We start from the raw sequence: 20,722 nt of genomic DNA on the forward strand, positions 1-20,722 counted from the left end.
GCGTGAGCCACCGTGCCTGGCCTAATTTATGTTTTAAATAATAAACTTAAATCTGTTTTTGGAAAATGCATTGTTGGGAGAGGGTCAAGACTGTAAGCAGACAGCCCAGTTAGGAAGCCACAGCAACAGACCAGGTAAGAGATGATGCTTTGTGCTAAGGATAACAGAAAAGAGGCCAGGAAATCAATGGATTTAATAATATGTTTTGGAGCTGGGTGCAGTGGCTCATGCCTGTAATCCCAGCACTTTGGGAGGCCCAGGTGGATGGATCACCTGAGGTCAGGAGTTCAAGACCAGTCTGGCTAACACAGCAAAACCCTGCCTCTATTAACAATTCAAAAATTAGCCGAGCGTGGTGGCAGGCTCCTGTAATCCCAGTTACTGGCTGAGGCAGGAGAATTTCTTGAATGGGAGGCGGAGGCTGCAGTGAGCTGAGATCATGCCACTGCACTCCAACCTGGGCGAGACTCTGTCTGAAAAAAAAAAAAGAGTATGTTTTAGAAATAAAGTTGACATGGCTTGCTAATACACTGGATGAAAAAAGGGATGGAAACAGAGAACAAGAAAAATCTTACATATCTGTAGTTTGAGCAACTGCATGATACTGAGTTAGGGGAAGGGTAGGGTTATGAGGAAATATATGAGTCCTATTTTGGCCAAGTCTGAGATGTCTCTTAAAAATATCCAAATGGAGGCCGGGCGCGGTGGCTCAAACCTGTAATCCCAGCACTTTGGGAGGCCGAGACGGGTGGATCACGAGGTCAGGAGATCGAGACCATCCTGGCTAACACCGTGAAACCCCGTCTCTACTAAAAAAATACAAAAATCTAGCCAGGCGAGGTGGCCGGCGCCTGTAGTCCCAGCTACTTGGGAGGCTGAGGCAGGAGAATGGCGTAAACCCGGGAGGCGGAGCTTGCAGTGAGCTGAGATCTGGCCACTGCACCCCAGCCTGGGCGATAGAGAGAGACTCCATCTCAAAAAAAAAAAAAAAAAAAAAAAAAAAAATCCAAATGGAGATAACAACTCAGTAGTTGGATAGTGACTCTGGAGTTACAGGAAAAGGTCAATACTGGAGAAATGGGTTTGGAAGTGTCTGACACATAGTATTTAAAGCTACATGAAATTTACCAAGGATGAGTTTGTGGATACAGAAGAGAAGGAGGCCCTACACTGAATTCTGTGGTACAATATCTAAGTTTCTGGGTTATCTTGTTGCTCTTTATCCTGTTCTTTTATTTCACATTTTACATCCTAATTTGTAATTCTATTTTCCTTTTCTGAATCTATTTCCCATACTTTGGCTCTAATCTGGCTGTCCACCTCCACTCACTATACATGTGTGTTGGCATAGCAGTTTATGTTATACTGCTAATGTAAGATCCCAGACTTTAGAGTTGGACAGACTTGTGTTTAACTCCCTTCTCTAGACTCTACTACCGGTATGACTTGGGGCATTTTATTTTTCTCAAGGCCTCAGGTTTCTCAACTATTAAAAAGGTGATATATGTTTCTAATAGGTGTGTTGTAAGGAAATGAGTGAGATCATATGTGAAGTCCCTGGTATAGTCCTGTCATAAAATAAGGACTTAATACAAAGAACAATATTATCGTTATTAATATCCTCCTGCTGTTAGCCACTGCTATACGCTTGCCCAATCATTTTTTACCACTAGGGGCAGTATAAAATGGTCTAAAGACTGAGGATGAAAGTTTTGGTGGCCAACAACAGCTGAATTAGTTAGATAAGGCACGGGATAGGCTGGCTGGGATAAGCCAAAGTGAGCCAAAGGCAGTTGAGAAATGTAAACATCTAGAATGCAACAACACATTTTATTGTATTATCCAAGGACTTATAATTGCGATATCATTTCTTATTATTTAACTCACCTAAGTTCAGCTGTGAGATCCTTTATAGTAGTGTATTTTTCCTCTAATGATAACTGAGCCTTCTGTAGTACATCTCTCAATTCCTGGAGTTGTCTTAAAGTACTTTTTAATTCTCCATGAGCATTTTGTAGTTCAGTCTCAAGTGCTTCCCGTTTTTGCAAGGCTTCTGTTAGTTCAGTTTCAGTACTGTGCTGTAACTTTTCTAACTCCTTTACTATTAAGAGGAGAGAATAATGTTATAACTATATATAAACCATTTCTTATTATAAACTTTGTATATAATTAAGAATATTCCATTTTATTCATCTGTGAGAGGCAAAATACCACTTATCGTCCCTTCCAGCCCCACCATCTCAAATTCTCACACTATTTCACTTCGTTAAATACAAATACATAGGCAGCTAAACTAATCTAACCACTTCCTTACCAGCATTTGTTTTCTTTTCTAGCTCTGTCTTTGTCTGATCTAAGATCATATCTAATTGAGAGAGATGCATCGCTTTATTTTCTCCATCTCGTTTGAGGTGCATTATTTCCTTTTCCATTTTAGATAGCTCTTCTTTGTACTGATCCATCTCAAGCTTTACTTGCCTAATTAAAAACAAATAATAAAACAGGTAATTTAGAAACTTAACCAACTAACTTTGTCTCTGACTAAAAAAAGCCTACAAGTTATATAAGGACAAATATCAACAAAATATCTAGTCAGAATTTTAAATCACCTATTTTTAAAAATTCTCCAACTAAAAACTATCCGTTTACATATTACATACCACTAAATGCAACTTTACTACTACCTGGTAATATTTAACAAGCCTAGCTTTCTTTTCACTCTAACTACATTTAACTTTAGCTTTGCATGTATTGAAAATATCCAAGGACCTCATTCATCTATAATTTTTGTTTTTAGCAACAAAGAAAATAAATAAGTCAAACAATCAAATTATTCATCATAAAAACCATACTACTCACTGGAGAGCCAAGTCAGTTGTTTTTACTCAGTTTTATTATTAGTTCTATCCTTTTTTTTAGCTTTAAAAGGGACTAGAGATTCCTAGACTAGTGCAACTTCCCTGCTTTACAGAGGAGGAAACTGAAGACTAGGTGAGTTGTCTGAGATAATACAACAAGCTGTTAATAGTGATAGGGCCAGGTTTACTAACTTTGTCAGTCCTGAGCTTATTCTAATATGGCAGCTCCTCTACAGACAAATCAATATACTAAGAGCCAGTTTTAAGTCCCTTTGTTGGGAATTCTAAAGTGATATTCACTAATTAAACAACTGTTAATGTTACCCTCAATGGTAGGAACAGTTCATGTTCCTTTGTGTCCACACTGTTTCCGTTGTTTAATCTTTGAAATTTCTAAATAGAGTTTGCAAGTAGGAGCATTTCGCTTCTAAATAAAACTTCAACAAATTTGGATGTGTTCAAGAGTTTTTTAATCGGAAGTCCTTAAGTTTTTTAAACTTAAAGAAAACTATAAAACCCCTGAAACAGTATGCAAAATTATACATGTATACTGTACATGTGTATATCTATGTATAGAAGACAAGCTAAAGTTTTTTACCAGATCCTCAAATATGTCCACAGACCAACTAACTTAAGAACTACTAGATTAGATGAGTGCTAATGACTCTTTTACATTTCTAAAATCCCAAGTAAACAATTTTTAGCTTGACTAATTAGCTCTAATATTAAAGTAGATATAAAACAGATAATTAGAAAAGCACAAAGGAACCCTGTCAATGGAGGAGAGGGAACCTGGGGACTTGTGGTTTTAGTTCCGGTGCATAAGTTCACTCTTGACTCCTGCTGGTAGAAGGGTGAGCTGATTATATTATAAATTATGTCAATTCTCCAAACAAAGTAGAAGAGATCTGAAGAGGCTGGGTACTGCTTTCAGCTCATGGGTTCCTTTCTTGACCAATTAAATAGTGATGCCTGGGACCAGCCTAGCAAAATTAAATCAGAATCTTTAGGTTTTATTTAATCTAAAGGTGGGACCCAGGCATCAGTGTTTCGTTTTTTTTTTGCAAGCTCTTGAGGTGATTTTAATAATCACTCAAGGCTGAGAACCACTTTTATATTGTCACTTTTCCTCTATATAATTGGATCGCCTGAAAGTTTCCTCTATGTGAGTACATTTACATTTTTGCCTACAACTTTTAATGTCATTCACAATTAACAGTTGCTGAGTGCCTATGAGGTATAAGGAATTGTGCCAATTGTTGTGTAAGACCCTAAAATAAACCAGATATGATCCTTGTCTTAAGAAACTTATAATATAGTAGGAAGGTTAAAAATATTAAACTATAATACAGAAAAAAGCATAATGAAAGATATGAAGGAAATACAAACAAAATGCAACAGGAACACAGACTATGGAGACATTAATTCCTCAAGCAAATGCTCCACTGAACATTATCTGATTTCGAAACTCAGATACCACTGATACTGAAGTAGGAAGGTAAATAAAACATATTCACATTTTACCTGGCAGTGCCAGTAAGCTCAATCACTTTTTGCCTTTTCAAATCTGCTTCATGTGCAGCTGATTCACATTTCTCCTCCATTTTTCTCAACTTTTCAGCTGAACTTTCCCTTTGTTTTTGAAGTTCTTGTTCCAGTTTTGACACCTTGTAAAGCAGTTTTCAATAAACATTTTAAATTCAGAAGAAAAATACTTTTATAAATATGTAACCTAGCTTATCAGTTTCAAGATGTATCATAAAAATCAACATATAGACCAAGAAGTAATGTTTGGAACATATAAAAAGCAAGGCTTACTTTCTAATAATAAAGATACTTCACATATGCATATATTACTATTTAGGGAAGTGGCCACATCATAACACTAAAGTGTTATAATAACTGAACAAAATGATAGCAAATGTTCTCCTTTTCATTGTCCCCATTTGAAATGTCCTTTCTTCTCTTACCAAACTGCTCCTTTCTTTTCTTCACGAATTGGCTCATTCAATAGATTCCTAGATTGCCACATGACCTCAAATGCTAACTTGCATTTGCTCCCATTTTAACTTGAATTTGTTCCTATTCATTTTTCCTCTATTCTACTACAATAAAGGAGATATTCTTCCTCCTATATAAGTCAAAATGCTTCATAGGTGTTCTGGATTCAATTCCTATTAATTTTTTCAGGAACTTCATATTACTATCTCCTCTTTCCAATATCTTCAATCTCTCTACGGTTTTTTTAATAGTAGCATTTAAACATGTTAAAGACTTTCCCACTGTAAAAAGCTTTTCTTCAGACCCTGATCTCCCTCTATCTACCACCCTTTATTTCCTCCCATGTATAGCCCAACTTCTTAAAGTTTTCTGTGTGTTGTATCACTGGCTCACTTCTCATTCATTCTTCAACCCATAGCCAGAGGCCATTCCACAGAAATAGGGATTACAACACCAGTGACTTCCAAGTTGCTAATTTCAATGGACATTTCCCAACCCTCATTTTACTTGACATTGATTCCAGCAGCCCATGACAGCAACATTCATTCCTTCCTTAATGAAATACTTACTTTGGCTTCCATGTATCACATCCCTCAGGGATCTGTCCAAGTCAATCTTCTTGCTTCTCATTCTATATTCTCTCCCTAGGTAATTTCAGTCACTCCATGTCTTCATGAATATTTATATGACTGTGGTCTCAAAGTTAACCTCTCAATTCTGACCTGAATATCCCCCCTGTTCTTCTAAAATCTCTCACTGAAGAACTAAATATAGATTATAAACCATTAATATCTTGCCAGGTGTGGTGGTTCATGCCTCCAATCCCAGCACTTTGGGAGGCCAAGGAGGGTGGATTACTTAAGCCCAAGAGTTCGAGACCAGCCTGGGCAACATGGTGATACTCTGTCTCTACCAAAAAAAAAAAAAAAAGAAAAACCACACACACACACACACACACACACACAATTAGCTGGGCATGGTGGTAGGACTCGGAAGGCAGAAGTGAGAAAATCACCTGAGCCCAGGGAAATTGAGGCTGCACTGAGCCGTGATCATGTCACTGCACTCCAGCCTGGATGACAAAGTAAGACCCTGTCTCAAACAAAACAAAACAAGAAAACTCCATTAATATCCACCCCTCCACCTCAAGTTCCAAGAAGAAAATTAAAACAGTACCCAGGTAAAAAGGGAAAGGAACCAAGGAAAATCCACCTACTCAATTCTTAATAAAGAAATCTAAAGATGCAAAATGGAACCTATGCATAGTGTAATATGGATGAAAGGCAGAAAAGGAACACCTACTCAAAAATTTACTCCAAATACTGAAGAAATTTTTAGACATAAACTTCTGTAGACCTCAATGAAGCTAATGAGAACACAAAATCTTTTAAAACAAGATCACAAAGAAAGAAAATCACCGAATAAAAAATACAAATGAGGCTGGGCACAGTGGCTCACGCCTGTAATCCCAGCACTTTAGGAGGCTGAGGCAGGTGCATCACGAGATCAAGAGATCAAGACCATCCTGGCCAACATGGTGAAACCCCGCCTCTACTAAAAAAACAAAAATTAGCTGGGCGTGGTGGTGCGAGCCTATAGTCCCAGATACTCGGGAGGCTGAGGCAAGAGAATTGCTTGCACCTGGGAGGCGGAGGCTGCAGTGAGCCAAGATCATGCCACTGCACTCCAGCCTGGCGACAGAGCGAGACCCTGTCTCAAAAAAAGAAAAAAAGAAAAGAAAAGAAACAAATGAACTAGTAACAAAAAAACAAAAACAAAAAACAGAAGAAAATCATACATACTTATAGAAGTGAGTTATGAACAAGAATCATAATCAATCCTGCAAGAACCAGAGTCAATGACAAAGGATGTAGGTAGTGGGAATCAAACATAGATGAGAAGAAGAAATGCTTCAGGATGCAGCTGTATAGTAGGCATAGCAAGCAGTAGGTCTAAATTTTAACAAAAGGGATGGAGAGTCACAGGAAGATATCTCTTAAAAAAAAATACGGAGGCCGGGAGCAGTGGCTCACGCCTGTAATCCCAGCACTTTGGGAGGCCCAAGTGGGTGGATCACTGAGCTGGGAGTTTGAGACGAGTCTGACCAACATGGAGAAACCCTGTCTTTACTAAAAATACAAAATTAGCTGGGTGTGGTGGCGCATGCCTGTAATCCCAGCTACTCAGGTCACTGAGGAGGGAGAATCCCTTGAACCTGGGAGGTAAGCCAAGATCGCACCATTGCACTCCAGCCTGGGTGACAAGAGTGAAACTCTGTCTCAAAAAAAAAAAAAAAAAAACAGAATACCTGCCTCCTGATGTGTTTAAATGTAGTGAGAGGAAGATTCTTTAGTTCCACTGGACAGGCTGAGGATGACTTCAGAACAAGTAGATAAAAGACCAAAAAAATGACAAAAAAAGAGGAAAATACAGTAAGATTACAGGGGACAGTCATTTTCTAATTTATACATTACTGTAAATTTGGTTTCTTTTGAAAGAAAAAACAAAAATGTAAAATATCTAAAGAATTCAGATAAATTCAATAATGAATTAAAGGAAAAAGATTAGATTCTAGTACAAAATTCTCCAGAATTCTTACATTCAAGTAATAATTTTTAATTTTAGAATTTTCAGGGGTATTTTCCCTTGGGATTTTTCTTTTAGTGCACTGCTTTGCCATTTCTTTAAGGAATATCACACACCATGTCCTGATCCAAAAAGGAAAAATTATAGGCATTCAGATTAGGTACACGAAGACAGATTGAATAAAGAAACATCAATTATAAATTGTATGGAATGGCAAACATATAATCATGGTATAAGAGATGGAGGTCAGATTACATAGGAATAGAAATTTATTTTACAATATCAGTATTGAGTATTTCTTATAATGCAAAATCTTTGAGGTTAAACAGCAATTTTTTTTTTTTGAGGCAGAGTCTCACTGTCGCCCAGGCTGGAGTGCAGTGGCACAATCGCAGCTCACCGCAACCTCCGCCTCTTGGGTTCAAGTGATTCTTGTGTCTCAGCCTCCTGAGTAGCTGGGGTTACAGGCATGTGCTACAACGCCTGGCTAAGTTTTGTAATTTTAGTAGAGACGAGGTTGGGCCATGTTGGCCAGGCTGGTCTCGAACTCCTGACCTCAGGTGATCTGCCTGCCTCAGCCTCCCAAAGTGCTGGAATTATGAGTCTGAACCACAGCATCTGGCCAAACAGCAATTTAAAAAACTAACCAAAAATCTATTCATGATTTTAAAAATTTCTATTTCATACAAATGAAACAATCTTGGGCTAATAATAATATACCTGTTTTTCAAGTTTAGTTTGAGTATCTTCCAGCTCTCCATTTCTAATTGTCTCTTGTTGTAACATTTGCTGTTGTTGCTGAAGAGTATGCTGTAGAATAACGTTTTGCTCAGAAGTCTCTTGAAGACTGTGATTTTTTATTTTTAGCTCTTTCTGTAAACAATATACCTGGCAAATATATATATATCTCAATACAATGCAATGTTTCAAATAAAAGGCAATAAAACATCAAAGCTGTCCTCCTTATTAGATAACCATCCACCTGTCATGTGGGACAATTGTATTCATGTCTATAGTTTGTCACTGGAAGGGCAGTCTTCATTTTTCTGATGGGGAGATGTATTGGAAGGGCCTGCTTATAGGATTGCTCTTGGTTGGTGTCTGGAAATGTGGTTTTAAAAAGGTTCCTAAGTGATGAGGTTGTTTTGCCTGGCTGGAGCACTGAAACATGCCTTCCTTTAGAATTCTGGAATTTTTTATACTTGTAGGCTGGTCATCGTTCCCGTGTGACAACCCCCCAATAAAAACTCTGAACTCTGAGTCATAAATAGGCTTCCCTAGGCAGAAACAGATGTTGCCACATTTCACTGCCATAAAAAGGAGCATATTCTGTTTGACCTCTCCCAGAAGGAGCGAACAGCATAGTCAGCCATGGTTTTAACTGCACTTCACCTGATTCTTTCACCTTTACTAATAATAAACTATAGCCATAAAAGCTCTATATAATGTTTGGTGCTATTTATTGTTACTGTTGCTATTATTGCTGTTGTTTATACAATAATATCCCAGCAAAACACTGCTGAATATTTATGCTACAAAAAAACACATAAAGGAATGACAATAACAACTAAGAAATTTGACTAATTACTCTAAATATTTAGGACTTGAATATGATGGTCTCCAAAACTGCTTTAAGATACTTTTATCCAAGAGCATCTATTAAGAAGAAAAATAAATGCCCTTTGTCCTAGTAATAAAAATTCTAAAAATATGCCAGCAGAAATTATTTTTAAAATACTATCAACAATGAAACATAATTTAAAATATATTTTATAATAGTCTTCATCTTCTACCAAAGTGAATGGAAGAATAAGTGATGATTGTCAATGCAATTAAAAATGACACAACCATTTCAAATAATTAAAAAGACAGCTAACACATAAAAATTTATAAAGTTAAAAAATCACATTTCATTAATATAATTTTGAAAAATATACATGCAAATAGAAAAATGAAAACTGAAGTATTAGAGAATGGGCTGTAGGTAAATGTTCTTTAAGTTTTCTTGTTGTTGCTTGTGTAATAAATGTTTTAAATGAAGGAAAATAAAACCATTCCTTTAAAGCAAAGAATCTTTCCAGTAAATATCATCCCAAAAGGAATTTTAAACTCCTTATAGTAAATTGTGGAAGAGAATCATGACTTGCTTCTTTTTTCTAACTATCCAGCAGGTGAACATTAAGGCCTTCAGGGCCGAATATTCTTTGCTCATTATGAGAAGCTCCTAGATTTCAGATTTCTTCATTATATGATGATGTTGTAAACCGGAAGTAACCCTGGATATCATAGGCAACGAACTGATCTCTAATCCTGTTATTATAATCCCTTTTCATGCAAATATGTTTTGTTTAATTCTGTCTGCATGAAAATAATTTAGTGTAAATATGTGTCAGTATCACCTGTTTTGTCTTCTCTCTTAGCTCCTGACAAAACCTGCAGATCACACTTCTGCATTGGTTTATTTTATATAGAACTGACTTGCCTGCAAGACAGGCTTAAATACTGTTTTTTTCTTTATTGGAACATCCTGTCTCATACTTACCTATTCAGAGAAAAAAATGGACAAAATATTAAAATAAGACAAAACAAGAAAAAAAATAAGATCTAACCAAAACACAAAGCCTTACCACATAACAAAATTTTATTTCAGTAATCCAGTCACTGACATTTCAATTACATATATTGAAATATCTAATATTAGTTATCACAAATATTTACAAAATATAACCTATATCTATCAAACTTATACTGACATTTCATTGTACCGACCTTTAACTTGGCTTTAGTTTTTTTTTTGTTTTTTTTTTTTGAGACGTAGTCTCACTTTGCTGCCCAGGCTGGAGTGCAGTGGTGCGATCTCGGCTTACTGCAAGCTCCGCCTCTCGGGTTCACACCATTCTCCTGCCTCAGCCTCCCGAGTAGCTGGGCCTACAGGAGCCCGCCACCACCCTCGGCTAATTTTTTTTTTTCTATTTTTAGTAGAGACAGGGTTTACTGTGTTAGATCTCCTGACCTCATGCTTTGCCCGCCTTGGCCTCCCAAAGTGCTGGGATTACAGGCGTGAGCCACCGAGCCCGGTCAGTTGGCTTTAGTTTAAAAGTAAATATAGAACGAATTGTTTTTATGTTGTATTTTCTACTAATGTATTATTCCCAGAGTACTTAATATTTTATAATTGAAGTAAATAAGAAAGTAGAATTTAAATGATAAAATCTACCTTACACTTAATTTTATCTAGTATTACTATGTACCCAAAGCAGAAACAGTCTCATAATTGTTGCTTAAAAATAAAATATAATGCAGAAACATATGATGCCAGCTTCTCAAAATCTAAGTCCATCTATTTAAATGAAGATATTTATCAATGAAACGACTGATTTTATTGAATAAAATTTTTATGCAGAAAACATTTAGGCTTATTCGCATCTATTCTGCATTTACTTTCTTTTATTATGTTGACAATGTAATTTTGCATGAACACATAACTTTATTATTTTAAAAGCATTGTTAAAAACATTTTAATATGAAGTTAAATATCTTCCAAAAATTCAGAACCCCAAAGCATTTTCATCATAATCATATTTATTTCAACATCCAGAAAAGAATACGTGGCTGAGGCAAAAGCACAGAGGAATATACACTAGCTTTTTGCAATGGGTAATCAACATGTAGTTTTTACAAGTGGCTAAATTTCTACCAATGTGCCCTAGGGCCACTTAATTATTCAGCGAGTTATATGATTGGGGCATATTCCCTGATTTAAAAGAACATCTTTATAATATTACCTATTATTAACAGAATGGATGCACTATTACTCAAATCAGGTTTTCTAAAATGCAGTTATATATGATGAAAACTTCACAACTCTGCTATTACAAGGTGTTAATTATATTAACCAACATTAGAAAGAATTTTCTCTGTAAGACATAATTTGCTGTAAAGGTAAATAAGTCAACAGTCAGTACTTGGATTCTTCTCCATGTTTTTTATCAATACACATGAGCACGTGACAGATGAACTTTTAAGTTAGCAAGCCAATGCATGTGCAGTTGAGCTAACGATTGAGCGGTAATAAATGAGCTTGCAAATCTTTCTAATTTACTTACTCCCTAGTCTGTTCAAATATACCTGATTACTGCTTCTGGTTTCTAATTCAGTTGAGCCTAGGTATGTATTTCCAGTTGTTCTAAAAATCGTTCTAAATGAGCCAGGTGTGGTGGCACATGCCTGTAATCCCAGCTGCTGAGAAGGCTGAGGCAGGAGAACTGCTTGAACCTGGGAGGCAGAGGTTGCAATGAACCGAGATTGCACCATTGCACTCCAGCCTAGGCGACAAAGCAAGACCCTGTCTCAAAAAAAGAAAAAAAAATTGTTCTATTTATTTTGTGTGTAAATATCTGTTATCCAACCTAGTCTCTGATGTTGTTTCTATGAATGCAAAGTCTAAAGCTCAACGAATTCTCCTATTACAAATGCTGCCTACCTCCAGGTAGATTCCATCTCTGCCAAGTCTATTTATTCTGAAGCGGAGTGTGGGCATGAGCAGTAAAATAAATGCCAAAATAATGTATTTTGTATACTACTTTAAAGAAGATCATAGTAAAAAAAAGGACATTCTTATTTTTAAAAATCCAAGTACATACAGTTTAGATGATTTAGTTTCTACATATTGGAGTAGAAAAATATATGCCTGTCAAAGATGCTATAAAAACCTTCATAAAGGAAGGTAGAGGGAAGAAGACATGACCATATAAAATCTGAAGTTGTTTTTTTTTTTTTTAAACTTCTAAGGCTATATAATTACTTGATGCACCTAAGTCTGGAGTGCTGGTCAACTACATTATTTACTCTTAGATCTACCCATGCCTTTCCCCTGCTCTGCTCTGTATATTGCAGGAAACCGCATTTCTTGGCCTCCTTTGCCCTCTAGATTACAAATAGGTTTAGCCAATGGGAATGGCCAGTAGCTGCAGTGCTCCTCCTCTATTGCCCCAGTTCCTATTGGACAGACCCTTTTTCTTTGGCCCCAGCTCCAGACAGGCAGCCCTGCTTCTAGACTATGATCACATTATCTTTTCTTGGTGTTCCTCTAACCTTAACAATGGTAGTGGGTCCCTGCTTATAATCTCTGAGTCTCTGTGGTATACTGTTTGGCTTCTCTACCCTTTCATCACCTGTGTGTTTAATTCTCTGTATAAATTTGCTCTATTTAAAAGATATAAAGGCTTCTGTTTTTCTCATCGGACCTTTCTGATATATTCAAGTCAATCTTGATTAATATGTAAATACAAATATATATATATTTATATACATATATATACACATATATATTTTTTGAGATAGGGTCTCGCTGTGCTGCCAGGCTGGAGTACAGTAGTGTGATCATGGCTCACTGCAGTCTTGACCTCCTAGACTCAAGTGATCCTCCCACCTCAGCTTCCTGAGTAGCTGGGACCACGGGTATGCACCACCACACTTGGCTAATGTTTTCAATTTTTTTGTAGAGATGGGGTTTTGCCCCATGTTGCCCAGGCTGGTCTTGAACTCCCGGCCTCCCAAAATGCTGAGCTTATAGGCGTAAGCAACAATGAGTGGCCAAAAGTCAACCTTGATTAAAATTCATTGGGAACCATTTCTAAAAATAAATGTTTTAATTTTTATTATTATTATTATTTTTTGGAGACGGAGTCTCGCTCTGTTGCTGGGCTGGAGTGCAGTGGTGCGATCTCAGCTCACTGCAAGCTCCATCTCCTGGGTTCACGCCATTCTCCTGCCTCAGACTCCCCAAGTAGCTGGGACTACAAGCGCGTGCCACCATTCCCGGCTAATTGTTTGTATTTTCAGTAGAGACGGGGTTTCACTGTGTTAGCCAGGATGGTCTCGATCTCCTGACCTTGTGATCCGCCCACCTCAGCCTCCCAAAGTGCTGGGATTACAGGCGTGAGCCACCACGCCTGGCCCCTAAAAATAAATTTTAAGCTTAAAATACATAATATTATAAATTCTAACAAATAAATTCTTCATTACGATTATCCATTTGAGCAAATGTTTAGTGAGTGCCTAACCAAAGTAAAGTGCTACAAATTGAACATACAGAGATGAGTAAGATGTTCAAGAAAAGTTTCCAAGGCTGGGTGTGATAGCTCACGCCTGTAATCCCAGCACTTTGGGAGGCCGAGATGGGCAGATTGCCTGAGCTCAGGAGTTCATGACCAACCAGCCTCGGCAACACGGTGAAACCCCATCTCTACAAAAAAGAAAAAAAAAATACAAAACAATAGCTGGGCATGGCAGCATGCGCCTATAGTCCCAGCTACTCAGGAGACTGAGGCAAGAGAATTGCTTGAACCCAGGAGGCAGAGGTTGCAGTGAGCCGAGCCTGGGTGACAGAGAGAGACACCATCTCAAAAAAAAATAAAAATAAAAAAGGTTTCCAATCCAGTATCTGAGAAAGTTATCTCAAAAAAGTTGAAATTCTAAAGTTAATTCTCAGTCCTACATACAACAAGAACAAAAACAAAATGAAAAATTCTTGAAGAATTTTAAACCTCTAAATCTAAAACAATGTTCAAGGTGTCATGTAATTTTATATTAGAATGACTGTAATATTAATAATTTATTCTTCTGATTCTCTAAAAATAAATAAAATAATTAGAATTTTAAGGTATATTTTATTTTGCATTGAAATAATGTTTGCTCCTTAAAGAAAATTGGAATTTACACTTTATTGGAAATACTTTTTTATATCAGATACATATTCTTTTGGCCAGGCACGGTGGCTTACACCTGTAATCCCAACACTTTGGGAGGCTGAGGTGGGTGGATTACTTGAGGCCAGGAGTTCAAGGCCAGCCTGGCCAACACAGTGAAATTCTGTCTCTACTAAAAATACAAAAATTAGCCAGGCGTGGTAGTGCATACCTGTAATCCTAGCTACACAGGAGGCTAAGGCACAAGAATTGCTTGAACCCAGGAGGCAGAGGTTCAAGTGAGCCAAGATTGTGACACTGTACTCCAGCCTGGGCGACACAGGGAGACGCCGTCTCAAAAGAAAGAAAGAAATATATATATATATATATATATATATATTTTTTGTCCTACATCTCATGCATCTTAAAAAAAAAAATCACTTGAAATATACGCTATATATAAAGTAAATGTTAATTTACCTCTTCAGATTTCTTCTTTAACTGTTTTTCAAACTTTTCCTTATTTCCTTCCAACTGATTCAAATGCAAGACAAGTTCTTCCTTACAAATTTCCAATGCTGAATCTAGTTGCCTAACCTAAGCAGGAAAAAAGGAAAAACACCGATATACTCAATATTTTACAGATTTATCTCCTAACGTTACCTCAGTGCTTCAAATAGTGAATATACAGTCCTACTTAGGATATAAAATGCCATTAAAGAAGATATTTATTGAGTAAACTAATTCTTCAGTGCCAATGAGGAAACCAAAGAGAAAACCAAGGGATGGAATCCTGAAGAATAAATAAAGAGTTGGACAAGTTTAGAAGGGCATTCCAGGAAAAGGGAGTATGCTCAGGAGCAAGGCCCTGTGAAAGGGAGTGGTGAGAAGTCGGCAAAAGCCTAGGGTAATAAGAAGATTAATTTGTAGGAAATGGTTATTTGGGAGCCACAATTGACAAGATAAACTGGGGTCAACTGTCAAGAACCTGTAGGCCAAACACCCTAAAACTTTTTCTTTAAAAGGTAAGTGGTATTTAAACCTACTTCATAAGCCTCCTTGAATAAGAAAAATAGGAAAATGAGTACAAACTAGCATACTGTTAACGATGTTCAAGTGAGATTTTTTTTTTTTTTTGAGACAAAGTCTTGCTCTGTAGCCGAGGCTGGAGTGAAGTGGTGCAATCTTGGCTCAATGCAACCTCAACCTCTCAGGTTCAAGCAATTCTCCTGCCTCAGCCTCCTGAGTAGCTGGGATTACAGGTATGCACCACCACGCCTTGCTGATTTTTGTATTTTTAGTAGAGAGCAGGTTTTGCCATGTTGGCCAGACTGGTCTTAAACTCCTGACCTCAGGTGATCCACCCGCCTTGGCCTCCCAAAGTGCTGAGATTACAGGTGTGAGCCACCTTGCCTGGCCTTAATGAGAATATTTTGAAATGCTGAAGTTACTAAGAAATTATAATTTGTCAGCTAGGAAAAAAGAAGTGAAACCTTCTTTGCTTTGAAACAGTGAAAATATTTTCAGAAAGGCAGCAATTTAACTTGGTCCAAGTGTTCATATAGTTGCCACTGCTTTACTACCTTAATACCAAACAGCAACTCAAATTTGGTACTTTTAGTGCAAGGCCCATGTATTGCATACATGCTCCACATCCTAGCTATTAATAAGATTCTTGCCTTACTCCTTGTTTTCTTTATTGTAAATTTGAGCTTCTCAATGGTATTCTTCCTCTTAATGCTAATAATGTTATAGCAAGCAGTCTTGAAAAAGTGAAAGAAATCTTAGATTTCTTAGCAGATGAAAAAATGAGAGACAACATTCCCTCTTGCATTCTATTCTACATCATGAAATTATCTTTGCCACTCTTATTTCTAAAAAGGGAATCTTATAAGATACAGTTTTTGAACACCACCCTTATAGTCTGTGTATGAAACCATTAACAGCTAAAAAATCTGTAATTCTGAATGACTATCTTTGTTAATAAACTGCTGCCTTAGTAATAATTTTTAACTAACATTTGTTTTATGAAACTTATAAATACATATTTTCTTTTTTAAGAAAGAGAATGGGCATTGGGACTTGTATCATCCTTCACACAGAGAAAAAATAACTAAAATCTATGATTCTGTCAGAATATCACTACCTTATAGTTAACAGTGTAATAACTCATTCGGGCAAGATTCATCACTAGATATGAAAGCTATTGATTGTAAGGTTATTGAGGAACAGGACATTCACACAGTCCCCAAGACCCTCAAAGACTCCAAAGTTTGTTTGCTAATTATCAATGAAAATATACGCCCTTAAAATAATGAGATCTGACAGTCATCACCTTAAATAAGGTATATAATCCTGAGAGTGTCTCCTTAAATTTTGTGTCATCATACTTGATTCACTTTAGTCCCAGGTCTGGGGCATGGCTAGATACTCTTCAAATGTAACAAGCTTCCAGGTGATGCTGATGCTGCTAGTTCACAGACCATGCTTTGAGTAGCAAGGCTATAAAGGACAATTTTAAGTAATTGGGGAAATCTTAGTATGCACAGTGCTGAATGATATTACTGAATTAATGTTGACTTTCTCTGTAGCATAGTGGTGGTGTGGTCACACAGGAGAAATTCTCTGTTCACAGGAGATGCATGTTAAATATTAAAGGGGTAAAGTATTATGACATCCGTAACCTTCTCTCAGGCGGTTTGGCAAAAGGGAGGTGGGTTGGTAGGGACACACACAAGCATGCATGCATGTGTATGTGTAGAGAGAGATAAAGTGAGTGTACCTAGAGTTTAACAGAGTTTAACAGAGAGTGAATCTAGGTGAGGAGTACACTATTGTTTCAATTTTTTGTGGGCCTGAAATTTTAAAAAATAAATTAGAAATCAATTATAGCTAATAAACAATAAAAACCCAAAACATCCACTACTCTATTGAATTTCTTATTTGAACAGAGTTTGAAAGTCTGAATCTCATACAGATAAACATCTTGCATTGTATACAAACCACTTGCAAATGTGTGTGTATGTTTGTATAAATAAATGAAATCAAAACAAAAACAAACACCACTCTGCTGAACCAACGAAGCTCCTCAGGTGCACAGTCTGGAGACAACCAGATAGGGCTCTAGGCTATGCATCTTCAAGAAAAGAAGGTAAGCTCTTCTTGTAAGACTATCTTTGTGGGGGTTTTGGGGAATCCAAAGTAGAAAATAAAAGGAAAACAAAACAAAAGAAATAAAATCTGTAAATCTAATAAGCACCTTTTCAATTTTCTATTTAACAGCAGGTAACAACTGGTTTAATTTACTGATTTCTTGTTACTAGTTCAGAATTTTATCATCAACCTGTTAGCTTAAGTGATACAACTTTAAACTGATCCTTATAACTGTCCTATAGATAAAAAAATTCATGTTTCTTTTGCAGAGAACAAGTTGAAGCATGTTGAGAGACATGAACAAAAGTCATGAAAGGAAGGTAGTAATGACGTGATCAGGAGGACAGAAGTAGACTTCAAGCTTCTATTTTGCTGCTATAGATAACTTACGTGTAGAATCAGTCAATATAGCTTAAATCATAGGAATTTGACTTCTGTATTTCTTCCTCATTTTGATTTTTCCCTAAACAGCAAACCTACTAAAGATGTTAAACAAATAAAATCCAACATCATTATTCGTTCTTTTGCTGATTTCTTTTCCATCTCATCTGGCTATTAACATATGGAAATACCTTACCAGATGACTGCCTAGTTATGTTTGGTAGTTTAATGAAAAGCAGGAGTTAAGTGGCTATATGAGTTTTATCTAATAAAAGTATTTCATGCCTACAATCTCTGTACAGTAATCATTTTTTAATATTAATGAAATTTGGGGCTATTCTAACACAGGGAAATGAACTGACTGCATTAAATGTTAAGAGTTTTGGTGAATACTACAGGAATAGTTATGAATATGTCTATATGGGCATACACAGTCACAAAATGAATTCAAAACAGAATAGTAGGCAAAAAATAACATCGTATCTTTAAAACAAATCTTTTATATTCAAGCTACATATGACAGAATAAAGGTCATAGCATATTTGGACCTATGTTTAACACCAAAAATGCAAAAGAGAAAATATTAAATACATAGCAATTAGTTACAAAACTTTGGGCAACTCAGTATGTGCTAAGCACCTTATACACACTGTTACATTTAATTCTCACACTAATGCTCTTCTAGGGTTTTGTCATTCCTATCTTGCGGATGAAGAAATTAAAATTCAAAGAGTTAAATAACCTGGCTAAGGTTACAGTGAGTCGGTAAGCACCTGAAGCCACACTGAAACCCAATTTAACAGCAAAGCCCATGTTTTTAACCATGAAGATATACTAGCCAGAAAGCCATATTTTAGCTAGAAATTCTGGCTTTATCTCAATTAATCTTACAAGCCAACAAGTAAAATAAAGCAAAATTGAATCACTTTTAGTTTTCTCTTCCTACACTTCCTCTGGTAATTTTTTTTTTTGGGGGGGGGTAATGCTAATAAGTAGCAATTATAGCTAAAATTTAAAACAATTTTTAGAGTTATAAAAATTGTTTTAAGACAAAAAGAGGCTAGATAACCTACGAACTAAATGATTAACTATCAAGTAATCAAGATCAGAATTCGCACTAAAGAAAATACATTTAAAGAAACTAAGTTCATTGAGTCAAGTCAAATCTTCAGCTCTGAATTGCCTTTTATCTATACAATGTTTACAATCTATAGAGAAATGTAAAAAAGCCACAAGAATGTCTCCAAAAAGAAAAAAATAATCAGCCAGGCACGTTAGAGCACACTCGTCCTAGCTACTCAGGAGGCGGGTGTGGGAGGATGACTTGAGTTCAGGAGTTCAAGGCTGCACTGAGTTATCATCATGCCACTGCACTCCAGCCTAGGCAAATGACAGAGATTCTGCTACAAAAAAAAAAAGGAAAGAAAGAAAAATAAATAAATAAAGTATTAGCATACTAGCCTTGATTGTTTCTTCAGATACTTGGTTCTGTAATGCTTTTAAAGCTTCATCTTTCTTCATATTTTCCTTTTCCATTTCCTAAAAACAGTAAGAAAAGTATGCAAATAAACATTTTAGCAGTAGTAACAGCCTGTTAACTGATTTGATTAGATTTAAAGGCAAATTATAGACATAAAATATTAGTCAACTTCTAAATAGCAATTTTATAAGGATGATTTTACCCCTTTGCTTTCTGTCAAGAGTCTATCTAGTGATTCAAGATGATGCTGTTTGCATATTATATCTTGTTGCAACATGGACATAGTCTTTTCTTGTTCTTTAAATTGTTGATCCTTTTTCTCTAGTTGAGCTTCAAGCTAAACATGAAAACAGAATTTTCACATTAAATATTGTAAAATTTAGAAACATTTTAAATATTAAATACATGTGAAACTATAATAGAAATTACATAGATTTTTGTATTTTGCCAAATTGTCTTGAGCTTCAAAAGCTCAACATTGCTGATTGTTCAAGAAATGCAAATTGAAACCACAATGAGACACCATCTCATGCCAGTCAGAATGGCAATTATTAAAAAGTCAAAAAACAAATAGATGCTGGAAAGGTTGCAGAGAAAAGGAACACTTTTACACTGCTGATGGGAGTGTAAATTAGTTCTACCATTGTGGAAGGCGGTGTGGCATTTCCTCAAAGACCTAGAGGCAGAAATACAATTTGACCCAGCAATCCCATTACTGGGTATATACCCACAGGAATGTAAATCATTCTATTATAAAGATACATGCATATGTATGTTCATTGCAGCACTATTCACAATAGAAAAGACATGGAATCAACCTAAATGCCCACCAGTGATAGACTGGATAAAGAAAATGTGGTACATGCATACTATGGAATACTATGCAGCCATAAAAAGGAACGAGATCATTTCCTTTATAGGGACATGGATGGAGTTGGAAGCCATTATCCTCAGCAAACTAACACAGGAACAGAAAACCAAATACTGCATGTTCTCACTTATAAGTGGGAGCTGAATGATGAGAACACACCAACACATGGGTAGGAACAACACATACTGAGGCCTATAGGGGAGTGGGATGGGAGAGAGGGAGCACCAGGAAGAATAGCTAATGGATGCTGGGCTCAATAACTAAGTGACGGGATGATCTGTGCAGCAAACCACCAGGGCACATGTTTACCTGTGTAACAAACCTGCATCTCCTATACGTGTACCCCTGAACTTAAAGGCTGAAGAAAAAAAAGCAAAATGTAGAAACTAAGAATATAGGCCCCTTTATATCTCCCCGTTTACACTGTAGTTGTCACATGTATTATATCAACATACCTGATCAGTAAATGTTATAATTTCTTCTTTCAACTGCCATAGATATTACAAAAATCCTGTATTTACCAAATATTTACTGTTTTTGTTGTTCTTCCTTTATTCCTGAGGTCCCCAGTTTCTCTCAGGTATTTTTTTTCTGTGAGGAACTTTCTTTAGCATTTATTTTAGAACAAGTCTGCTGGTGACACATTCTCTATGCTGTCCTTATCTAAGAATGTCTTTATTTTACCTTCATTCCCAGAGAATAT

The 20,722-nt window shown here is 36.4% G+C and overlaps 1 protein-coding gene across 7 annotated transcripts in view; it reads right to left on the reverse strand.

Moving 5' to 3' along the window:
• The window catches only part of CCDC18 (coiled-coil domain containing 18), a 109,523-nt gene that overhangs the window by 46,702 nt on the left and 42,099 nt on the right, over positions 1-20,722 (reverse strand). For all 7 annotated transcript variants that reach the window (XM_033196650.1, XM_033196652.1, XM_033196653.1 and 4 more), the window contains 7 exons: positions 19,351-19,485; positions 19,130-19,207; positions 14,615-14,731; positions 8,166-8,333; positions 4,383-4,525; positions 2,315-2,478; positions 1,888-2,101 (listed from right to left, as the gene is read on the reverse strand). In XM_033196650.1, coding sequence (XP_033052541.1) covers positions 1,888-2,101; positions 2,315-2,478; positions 4,383-4,525; positions 8,166-8,333; positions 14,615-14,731; positions 19,130-19,207; positions 19,351-19,485 — 1,019 coding nt within the window. The remainder of the gene's footprint in view (positions 1-1,887; positions 2,102-2,314; positions 2,479-4,382; positions 4,526-8,165; positions 8,334-14,614; positions 14,732-19,129; positions 19,208-19,350; positions 19,486-20,722) is intronic.

The sequence above is a fragment of the Trachypithecus francoisi genome, unplaced genomic scaffold (genome assembly GCF_009764315.1).
Source record: "Trachypithecus francoisi isolate TF-2019V2 unplaced genomic scaffold, Tfra_2.0 Lachesis_group5, whole genome shotgun sequence".
Lineage (NCBI taxonomy): Eukaryota > Metazoa > Chordata > Mammalia > Primates > Cercopithecidae > Trachypithecus > Trachypithecus francoisi.